This window comes from Vidua macroura, chromosome 1 (genome assembly GCF_024509145.1).
Source record: "Vidua macroura isolate BioBank_ID:100142 chromosome 1, ASM2450914v1, whole genome shotgun sequence".
NCBI lineage: Eukaryota > Metazoa > Chordata > Aves > Passeriformes > Viduidae > Vidua > Vidua macroura.
The window spans coordinates 14,675,490-14,687,259 of record NC_071571.1 but is presented as its reverse complement, the minus strand read 5'-3'; the positions used below and the strand labels follow the sequence as shown (position 1 = coordinate 14,687,259).

The 11,770-nt window shown below is 38.0% G+C and overlaps 1 protein-coding gene across 5 annotated transcripts in view; it reads right to left on the bottom strand.

Moving 5' to 3' along the window:
* Positions 1-11,770, bottom strand: part of ARHGAP12 (Rho GTPase activating protein 12) — a 74,900-nt gene that overhangs the window by 2,985 nt on the left and 60,145 nt on the right. For 3 of the 5 annotated variants that reach the window (XM_053986452.1, XM_053986437.1, XM_053986443.1), the window contains 8 exons: positions 10,420-10,524; positions 9,963-10,061; positions 7,293-7,401; positions 6,414-6,533; positions 3,449-3,547; positions 1,322-1,399; positions 407-541; positions 35-137 (listed from right to left, as the gene is read on the bottom strand). In XM_053986452.1, the coding sequence (XP_053842427.1) occupies positions 35-137; positions 407-541; positions 1,322-1,399; positions 3,449-3,547; positions 6,414-6,533; positions 7,293-7,401; positions 9,963-10,061; positions 10,420-10,524 (848 nt within the window). The remainder of the gene's footprint in view (positions 1-34; positions 138-406; positions 542-1,321; positions 1,400-3,448; positions 3,548-6,413; positions 6,534-7,292; positions 7,402-9,962; positions 10,062-10,419; positions 10,525-11,770) is intronic. The other 2 variants (XM_053986459.1, XM_053986431.1) reach the window with 2 other exon arrangements.

Below are 11,770 nucleotides of genomic sequence, written 5' to 3'. Positions count from 1 at the left end.
CAACAAAAAGCCTCTCCTTCTGTCTGTTACTTACCTTTTCAGGTGTCTAAAGAGTACCTGCATCGTGTCCTGGTTTGGTTTTGGCAACTGTTTGATTAAATCTTTAACAGCAGCGACACGCTGCCTTGGTTCTTGCTCTGTAAAAGGGTGAGGTTGAGAAACAAAAGTTCAGTATTTTTGTTTAAAACTTGAGCATAAAATTTAAGAGGCTGGGAATGAAAGCCACGGTTTGCAGTGCTTATCCGAGATAGGACACTGCCACCTCCCGGCCGGCCCCGGCAGCACGGACAGGCAATTCCTGACAAGTCACCCCGTTCACAAGCAAAACATTCTTCTTATGTCCAAAATCATTCTTAAAATTGTACAGAACTTATCCAAGCACCATATGCAAGTTCTTCAGACTTACTAATTGCATTGACAAAGTCATTGAAGTGGTTGTAAGTGAACAGCGGCTCTGGCAATTCTCTGAAGAACATTTTTAGAGCTCCTGTAATGACATGTATATCTTCCCATTTACTGTCATTCAAGTCCAGCTTCTCATCTGAGAGAGAAAAATAAATAGTTAATTATAATACTTCACCTAAAAAAAGCTCTTTTTTTTTTTTTTTTTAATTAACTCAACTATTCTTCTGTACTTATTGCTTTCAAAGCAGTGAAGATTTGCTCTACTTCAGCACATTCCATATCCCATTCTGGGATACAGAGCTGCAGCAGCAGATGGAGATGGCTAAACTCTGCCTACTGCACTACATACAGTTCCCCTACTCCTAGGGCAATTTCCAGAAGGGAACAGGAGCTGCTGATATAACATAAAATTTACTGTTAGATCCTGTCAATCAGGAAATGAAAGGTCAGATTCTGCATAGGCTACACTAAGATACTGCCAGAAGAAAAGGTTTTATAGACAAGTACAGAGTAGAGGAGCTAAGCCCTCCCCCCACTAAAAGGCAGTAGCTCTCACTAAAAAAAACACATTAACTTACAATTTTAATGCTAGTGAAAGCTTAACATGCTTGCTGTGGTGAGTTATTTTGTTTGAAATAATTCCCCTTCTTCAAATTCTACTACCATCTTTTATTAGAATTCTGTTCTAGAAATGCCTCTGTGGTCCGCATGAGACTAAACCTCCAGAATATCAGGTTTTTCAAGTAATGTATGTTACACAGTCAGTTCTGTAATTCTGAAGTAACTTTACTTCGAGGATGACAGTCATTTCTCTTGATATATACTACAGTTACAGAGAAATCTTTTGCCTTAACTTTCTATGGACTTCAACAATCTGAAAATATACGCCACTGTAATATAACTAGAGGAAGCTTACCATGATTGACTGCAAATCGCAGCTTCTGTATCACTGCAAGATTGCCACTAACTCTGTATAAGCCATCAATATCTAATCCTGAAATAAAGGAATAAATCTATTTTAATAACTTACATATGTATAGGTCTACTCAGCAAAATTAAAAGCAAAGGAAACCCACCTTGTAACACAGAAATAAAAAGTTAAACTAGCTGGTTTTGATGGGCAGGGCATATAAAATAGAGGGGGTTTAATTTGCTGACAGAAGTTTGGCAGCATCGAGCTCAAAGTAATCTCTAAAACTTCCTATTCAAGTAGTAATGAGGCAACAGCTTCAAGTTTCCCAAATGAGATCAGATGTCTTCTTTAAGATGCTCTTGGTGGGTGGGCAGAGAATATATGGGAGTCCAACATGCAATAATCAGGTATTTTGTGGATACAATGTTCAATTTTTAATGTATGGTTAAGAAAAACCCAATCAAATCATGCATAGAGAGCATCTCAAAGTTGTCAAGTGACCAGGTTTACACGGAGAAGGAATGATGCACATGCACACTCAGAGCCACCCAACAGCCTACAGAACTAAAATGGGCAGCCCTTGCCTTACAGGATTGCACACGCAAAAAGAAGAAAACTGTGTCTCTGTGGTTGCTACTGCAGTTACTCAGCAGTGATTAGGAGGTAAAGAATTTATCTGAAAAACCATTTGGATGCAGCAGGTGAGTCAGTGCCACTGAGAGGGTGAGTGTTGCCAGAATACCTGCAAGTCCCTGTAGCTTCTCAAGGAGTTGTCTGATGCAACACAGCACAGTTACCAGCACCATCTGACATATCCCTTTTCCCCACAGTCATTCTTTTACAGAATGGACTGATTTGAAGTGAATTGGTAGAAGGAAGAAGAGTTGGAGAGGTAGGAAGAAAAAGCTGTTCATTTCTGTCAGCTTCCCCTCAGGTATTTAAAAAAGGAAAACTTCACTATTTTCACTGCAGTCCTGCCTTTAAAATAAAAAAAAAAAAAAAAAAAAAAAAAAAAAAAAAAAAAAAAGAAAAAAAGGAACAAAGCAAAATAACCCCTTTCTCACAATCTTCAGATCACAAATGGAATAAAGCCTGCTGCCACAAACAAGGTGGCAGTTTGTCAAACTGGAGTAATGCAATGGAAGCAGTTTTTCTCCCCTCCCAAGCCATAAGATAGAAGCATTGACAAAGAGGACTACAGACTAAATGAATTTCCCATAGAAGATGTCTTAAAATTCACATGTACTCCCCTGTAACACTTACCCTGATACTCAAGGGAATGTTCTCAGATTAACGGACTGGTAAATATCTGAATGATGATTATGGAGATTCCATAATCCCCTCTCAGTCATCTTTTCCAAGAGATAAGGCAAAGACAACAGAAACAGGGAAGAAACCCCGCAGAGACTACAGCCAAGTCAGGAGTCACAACTGACACATTTTCAACAAAAATGTGAAGATGTGCTTTACAGCAGAAAACCCAGAATGTCACATGTAGCATTCAAACAAAGTGTTCTCAGTTATTAGGTAGGAAATACATATTTTCAATCAAAGCAAACAAAAACGGAGTCAATATGTGGACACTGATCATCTCCAGAATTGCATAAAATATAGCAATTCATGTAACTGGCTGAAGGGCATCAAACCAACAGGCTGATCTTCTGGCAGTCAGTGCATACACAGAACAGGAACACAACTTTTTCCTAAAAGTTCATTTCAAGGGAGTTTTAATAGAAGTGATTGTTAGCATGCTTAAACCTTCCAAAAATGAATAGTTGCATTTCAATAGTCTCACTTTTAATCTGAAAAAAAAACAAAACTTGATGAGCTGAGCTCTTCTACTACTTCTTGAAATCCCTCTTCCCTTGGAGCCTTGCTGCCAGGAGGCTGTCCTGCCTTTTCTTCAGTTTGAAATATACTGAAGCAGATCGGTTTCTCAGATATAAGATTTCCTCCCCTCTCCCCACACTGGATCCCACCTAGGTCTTCACTCTTGAAAACCCAATGCTATCTCCAGACACAAGTTTCAGATTATCTTCCCCAAATAAACCAACAGCATTTTAAGATTAAAACATTCAACATTAAGACTGTTGAGCTAGAGAGATTTGTAAACAAAAAATTCAACCATACCATGTTCCTCAACATGCTCAATGCACAGCTTCACGAACTTTGGCACCGTGCTGTTTTCTCTTTGACACAAGCTGGTGAGATTTGAACCAAAAACTTGATCTGGAACCAAGTAAAGAGACTGATTTACAGTGGAACAGGACACAAGTGACAGATCTAGTTCAGGTTGAAACAAACCTCTACAAAGGGCAAAGTCTACTGGATACAATTGTCGCAGCATTGGAGAGGAAATAGGAAAGTTTTGAAAAGAGTTCTCAGCAGCTCCCAGCGAGAAAAAGCTCCCTGTACGAAGAGCGTCAGCCTCCAAGAAAGGAAGTTTTGCTACTGAAATAATTTTAATCCATCAGGTGATACTTTTAAGAGTCATGTCATCAATAATGTTATAAGAAATTTTATGGATACAAATGTGTCCTGTTACACTCCATTCCTGTCCCAAGCTCAACATGCATTTATTGCAATCTTTGTTAAAAATTCAAAGAGATAATGAACTTTAACTGGAGTGAAAGCTTTTGGCATTGCTTGGAAAAAAGTCCTGCAAAATGTCATCTTTGACTGCACCCACTGTTTAACACTGCATTATATATTAATTTACTTTAACATAGAGTCTTCTGACATTTTTAAGTTCTGACACAAATTTGTAAATTATATACTTCTACCTCAGAGCTCTGAACGGATGCAAGTCTGACCATGCATAAGCAACCTGGCTGCAAGGTCAGAATCTAAATACAGATATTTATGGGCAATGGTAAATCTGAATCTTATTTTCAAAACTGCACAATCCAGGGGGAGTATTTTCCATCATAAAGTGGAGCAAAAATGAGAATTAGCTTGGACAGAGAGGAGAATCTTACAATGTCTCAGTGAATTTTAGCAGCATGTTAATTCTTCTTGCTCAGATTCCTACCACCAAAACCTTTGATAGATCCATTTCTATGGCTTTCATCAAAGATGCCCAAATAATAGATGGCCTCTTGTGTTCAGATGCATGAGGGTGACATGGGGTCATGAGACAGAGAAGCAAAGATTCCACTCTTAAAGGGAAGGGTTGTTTGTTGGTTTGTTTACTCTGTTAAATTAGGTACATAAGTGGCCATCTTCCCAGAATCTGGTGTATCTTACTTCAGAGCATCTGCAAAAGAGAGACTGCTCTTGCATTTGCATCATGCACCGCATCTAGCCCATTTTTCATGTTCAATAATTTAAGTAGATTAACAACTCTTGCATCTTGACTAGTGCTTTGGGAAACCCAAACAGCACAGCAAACCAATTTTACAGTATAAAAATGGGCATTTAATGGCATTATTAGCTGGATGTGATAAAGCCAGTGGTCCACACCACCTCAGTGCTGTGGCAGCTACTCACGCAGCGAGCTTTATAAGCAGAATCAGTAGCAAAGGATTGAAAAAGCCCACGCAGCAGAAAGCCAGGCTAGCATGCAGCTGTGGCAGGTAAAGCAATGCAGATTAGGTAGCAGAAGAAAATAGTAGCATGTAACAAAGTAATTTGCTACAATTGCCTTCGACTTTAGTAATTTCAACATATACAGTAGTAGTATTTTTTCTTCACATCTTAAAAGTAATGTCTGTACTTTTGATTTTCCATGTAACAAAACTTTTAACACAGTTCCTTCTCCACTTAGTGCATGCTGTTTCAAGTGGATTTTTTCTTCCAGAACTTTTCACTAGTTTTTCTGCTTATACTGGGTTTGCCAAGCTTTCCATTTACTAAGCTTGTTCTGCAGCAGCCACAAACTTACACTGGGCTTTTAAATGAAGACTTCTGTATTCTTCATTCATACAATAAATGTAAAGCTGTACAGTGCACATCCAACTTTTAAAACTTACACCATGCTTTTAAATAAAAACCAAACTCCTCATTCCTTAATGCCTTTATTAAAAATCCAATCATTAGCACGCACATGTACAAGTTAAACTTGGCTTTGTGTTCACTGTTGCCAATGTCAGAAGTTACGTCACTGAGCCATGACATGAATACTAAGTTGTAAAGCAGAGCAAAACGTCAAAGTCTGGGAATAATGCTCCCTTATTCCAAACAAAGTTTCCATCATTTACAAGTAAATTATATTTGCAGATACACAAATATATCAAATGCCACATGCAACAGAAGCACACCTGTTAAAAGTATGTGGTGAGGCAAATCACAGTAGGATTTGGTCTGGTATTTGCCTACCCATATGCTATTTTGACCCTAGTAGAGCACCACCTACAAGTCCTGCTAAAGCATACAAATAAATAAATAAATTAAGTTTTACAATGAGCACCAAGTCAATAATTTACACAAACACATTAACTTAAACCTGTGCAAATACTGTTCTCTCAAATTTCTACAAGTGCGACAAAAAGAAATCTTTCATAAATTTGATTCAAGAGTATCAGTAACACTCTTCATGAAACAATTAAAACAATGTATACATTCAAAAAAGGTTATGGGAAAAAGATGTTTAAGTTAAGACTCCTGTAACCTCATTCTGGTTTTCCTAAATATTTCATTTCTTATGATATGGCACATGATTGTCTGGTTCCACACGGACTAAAACACCCTTGTGAAATGGGTGAGCACACGCACTCAGCTTTGTACCCAAAGGGCTGTTCTTTCCCCTGTTTGCACAAATGAGGGTCAGATATCTGGATTTCCAGCTCAGAAGGGTGGAATGCAGTGCTTCTTAGCTAGAGAGTCCAAGTCCAAACGGGCTCCTGGGCCCCCAGTTTTCACTGCAGTTTGGCCAGCACTGAGCCAAAGGAGAGGGCATCCTCCGAGCAGTTTAATGGCTAGTAACAGCACTCAGAAGTACAGCAATCACCAGTTCCACTATACATCCAAGACTTTTGTTAAACCAACTATACACATGTATTTTACTCTGAAACTAGACCATTTTAACCCCATTTTACACATGAACTACTAAACCCAGCTTTTCAAATTATGTCCTTTGTTAAAAAGGTTCATTTACCCTTAATGTAGCCTTTTTCACGGACAGCTTGTAATGTAGGGCGCCGTGTAAGAAACTTCTTGAGCTTCGTTTTGGTTTTTTTCTGATCTGTGGAGTCTATATTGCTGGGTGCTTTCACTGCTGAAAAGAGAAACACATTTAGCATTACTACCCACAGAAACAACACTGCATTTATTAGCCAAGGAACCAACATTAAAAGGAAAAAACCATTACGCTCCAAAACACACAAAAAACCTATTCAAATTTGCAACGCAGCCCTAATTTTTTCCTTAACCTTCTGGAACTCTTTGTAAATAGCATCCATTTCTCAAACTACCAAGAGACAACCCTGTCACTAAAAACCTGCAAAACCAACTAAACGATAGCTTATGTATGGAATTGATGTGGAAATTTAAAAATGCAGCTATGTTTCAAAGCCAGTCCTGCCTCTCATTAGGTTAACTATCTTGAAAGAAAGAAAGAAATTTTTTTTTTTTTTTTAATTACATATAAAGCCTGGAAAGAAAGCAGAGAAAACAGTTTGCCTGGTAAGTCAGATACTATTTCTGTGCATTTGACAACACCTTGAAAACAATTTCACCACTGCTTATTTTCCCCTATTTTAAATGTGTCATACAACAGGAGCTAAAGACATTTCACACTTCTTTTCTTCTTCTTCCTCTTTTAAAGTATAATTAATAAAACATTAATAAAAATTTTGGAAGAAAATTTACCAAGTGGCATCAAGATGTATAATGTATATTAAGATTGTTTCCAAACTTCAGTAGTTTCATTTTTAGCTGTCCTTTTGAATTCTTCCCTATTTACACATAACACTGAAGATGCAGAAAATGAAAACTGGCATTACTAGAATAAATTAATGGAAAATTTTCAACTCACAACGAAGTTTCTTAGAGTCTTTATTTTCTTTCTCCTTCTCTTTGTCTTGTTTTTCCACTCCAGGGGAATCTGGTACCTCATCATCTAATGCTTCATCAGACTCTATTACCTGTTGGATTTAAGAAGATATGCAGTGCTCAGTTTGCCAGTCCAGAAAATACAGCATTAACACACACATTTCCTGCAGACAGTTCTACAATACACAATAATGACATTCAGTTTGTTCTTTCCTGAACTCTAGATGTTAAACTTCTTCAGAGACAACACCACTCTCATGTGCAAAATAACTTTGAGAAACACTATTTAATCATAAAACTGGACACTGAACAAAATACAACCAGCCTATCATGGTAACACTTCATTACATCAACCAATAAACAACAGAAATTATTTTTGGTTGGGCTTATTTTCCAAATCCAATAGACAAACATCAGCTATTTAATGGTCTGCCACAGAAATGCCTGACTGATGGAGTAGAAAAAAATTCTAGAGTATTTACCAAATTTATTTTCTCTGTAAGTAAAATTTTCTTAATAGAAAAATAGAACTATCAGTTGGAAAATCTCAGTACTGTCAAAACATACACTGAATACACTCTGAAAAATAAGTGTATCAGTGTCTAAAATTCTTTCCCAGTGTTCCTCCTATCTCAGCATATTCTCATTAAACACTGACAAGTGAAAACATAGATCACGTTGAAGTGTGGAGGCAGATACCAGTCTGCTGATCTTACCTGCAGCCCAGGCTACGGGCATGACTGCAGACATACCAGGAAATGGGGAAACAACCTTCCTCAATTTCAGTACAACATATTCCCTTCCCAAACTGTGTATGTCTTACTTCACTTCAACTGAAGTGAACTGGACTGCTATGCAGTTGCCAAAATCTGACTGCAGAGTGCCTCCTTTTAGAAGGAAAGAAACCCTAAAAATGAGGCAGGGTTGTGCACTCCAGAGCACTGAGCAGCAGCATCACTTCCTGGACTAAGCTGTATTTTAACCTGTGGGGCAGTGTTACCTTTAAACACCTTCATTCCTGTTCCTTTTCAAAAGCTCTGGATAGACTTTTCACACATCACAGATCAATATATTCAACTGCCCAAATAATGTCCCCATTAAGGATCCTCTGCTCCTCTTCAAGAGGCCTCAAAGCTTTTTAGGATTGGCATATTTTAAAACTATTAAATGCTTTGGAAAAAAGTCACTTGGGATCTAGTTTGTACTATGCAACAAGTCTAAAGTAATAACATGGAAATTTGTGTATTTAAAAAAGAGCAGCCACATCCTTTGCAGCTGTTCCATATCCTATCCATAACCATATCCTATCCAGCTGTTTCTCTTGTACAGGATATTGCCACAACAGCAGCCTGAGGGAGCAAAGAGAACAGAATCTGATCTGCCCTTTCTTTTGAGGAAGGTCTTGTCATGCTAGCAATAGTGCCTTGGCCATGGAAAAGAGATCACAGCTACTATTACCATAAACTTTCCAAAATTAAAAGTTTGCTTTAGATCTGATGGATTTTTGTACCCAAAGCTTCAGTGCTTCAAATTATCAGGTAGTCTAATGCATTTTCTTGACTTATGCCTTGTAGTCTTGGGTCTCTTGGCTACCAGCTCCCAGCGGTATACATCACCATTTCCTCCAGAATGCTGATAAACTCTCCTTATTCCACCTTTCCTCAACCTAACAGGTAATACCTCACATCTCAGCATATCTCAGCCTTTCCATCTTCACTCATTTTTAAGCAGGGAAGAAGTGGCCTCAGTTGTGTTACACAGGGCAGACAGGAGAAGGGGTCATTGAGTGACTGAGTGACACTGCCTTGCCTTGGTATTAAGGCCATGACATTTCCATACCAGGAGAGAGCAGATTAGGAACCTAAACTATGAGAGCTTAGAAAGAAACTCAACCATTCATATTAGCCTGCTGTGTTTAGGTGGAAAACACCCATATATGAAAAGCACTAACAGAGCTAAGAGAAATGAAAGCCACTGACTGGCACTGAAAGCAGCAAAACTGAAGCTTATGGACAGCAGCCAAGCCTGGAACTACTAAAAAAAGTAAGAATACATATGAAGTACACTTGTTAGAGAGCAACATTTTCTGCAAGATCTCCTGCAACTTCTGAATTAAAAAACTGTTAATCCTGTTTGGCAATATCAAAAGTAGATGCTTGAGCACTTCTCTGATAATTAAATACTTGGCATTATGCTGTCAGATAAGAAGCAATAATACAGTATTTTGCCAGGACTTTTAATTGGCACTTCAGCGCAGCCATAGTAAGTGAAGAGCAGCATGAAATGCTCATGAATGTATGTCATTAAGTTGTCCCCTGGCCATCCTCCCCCTTTTATTCCCTCTCTATCAGAACCTTTCAGGTCACTGAGACAGCACAAGTATTTGGCCAGAGAAGTAGAAGTAAGTTCATTTCTGAGATGGATGTCAGCCCACACTTCCTGCATCTTAAGCCAATGGACCATATTCTCCCTTTGCCACTATTAATTATATTTCACTCACCACCACCAGGAACTGCCATATCCTAAAACTCCTGCCTGCTCTCAAGAAAATCAGTAAATGAAGATGCACATGAAACTTCAGGAGTTGTTATATCAATTAGTTTACTAAATAGTATTACTGTGATAATAGAACCTTCATGATATAAATACATACCTGATTATTGATGGTGTAGTTAAGAACTTTATACCATTCATTAATAAAGCTGTCATTATCTGATTGAATTAAGAGCTCAGTACCTTGGCGGGTTTTTAGCTTTAAAGAAATAAAAACAGGTATCATCAGAACTGATAAACACACTACAGTTCAAAAGTAAAATCACTTAAATCAAATCAAACTTCTCACTGGCAAAATTGTTAGCTAATACACAGATACTCAAAAACATTTACCAGTGAGAACAGCCATTAACAGTCTACTTAAAATTGCAAAGCATATCCCATGCAGACATATTAAAAATAGACATTTCTTGCAGGTACTAAGATAACAGCTACATTTAAGCAGGTAGAAGTGGATAAAACTCCGTTTTATGAGTTTTTGATTTTAAGCTTAAAGAAAATTTCATACATCAGTAATTGAAGTGCATAAAATTCTGCATTTAAATAAAATAATTTACCTCAATAACATTCTTTTTACTGGATTTGTCCTTTGAGGCCCAGTCAATCAAAGCCCCTTTGAGATCCACTGTAAATTCTGGCTTAGACTGATTAACACCAAACTTCTGGAAAAAATTACGAACAGTGATGAAAAAATTAAACCTACATTCTTTACAGTCTTGCAATCTTTTAAATACAACATGTATTATTTACAGTCCATACAACTTAAGACCAGATACAGTACTTTGCCACCAATCACCAGGAGAACAAAAAACCTTCCACAGAACAACCTTTAAGCACGTCTGTTACAAGCTGCTCAGCTTAAAGCCCTCGAAATTCCACAAATTTAAATGCCAATCAGATTCCAGAAGAGATTCTTTTTCTATCACAAATGGCAGAAGTCCATACAATGTTTGATTGTAGCTTGATTTTAGCCAAGATAGTCCCAAGCTTTAAACAAAGCCAGCTAATAAGTAACTGAACAAAACACCCCCAAACATTCTGCCACTTAATCAGCAGTTGTATATAAAACCAAAAATCTAACTAGAAACAGTAGGTTTGCTGGACAGGAATCACATCCCTCCACACTGAAAGAGCACTCTCAGTTTGTACATTCATCTATTTATAATGGTTTTTTTTTCTAAAAACATTTACCCCCCAACACTTTCATACTTTTCTTTAGTGCTTCTATTGCAATACTGGAGCATGTCCTACCATGTAAACAGAACTCACTGTCTACTGAAGAGCAAATAACCCACAAGCAACCCTTCAAACAATTTGGAGGAAAACCTCAGGGAGCTATTCTTACTTCCTACCTTCACATTTATATTAGGTATCAGATTTTTTTTTTTTTTAAAAGTACTTTTACTATGATTTCAACATACACCACATAGCTTTGAAATGCAATTCCTCAAGGAAACCAGTTCAGTGGCCCTCAGAAACAAAAAGCTCTAATTGCGAGTGACATGAGTAAAATCTGGAACAGGGAAAGCTGGAAGTCACTCAGTTATAGCACAGAAATTTCATGCTGTAGTTCCAGGGAAAGCTTGTAGCATCTGCTCCCCCAGAAAGGTTCTTATTTCTTCACGAAGCCTTTGATGTGCGAATGCTGTTCCTGTGACAGCTCTGGGGGACCGCCTAAGCCCCAGGACAAGCTCCTTGCTGCAAACACAAGTTTCCAGCCTGTACAAGAACAGTCATACCCAAGGGGAGAAAAGATGGTTCAGAAAACAGGACTAATCTACTGCTTCTGATTAAACTCCCAGCATGGATGTTAATTAATGCTAATTGTGTTTCAGGAAGGCTGTTTACCACTGGAAAATCTCCACGTCTAGAGTCCTAAGGGCAATGAAATGTTGAATTCAGCAGCAG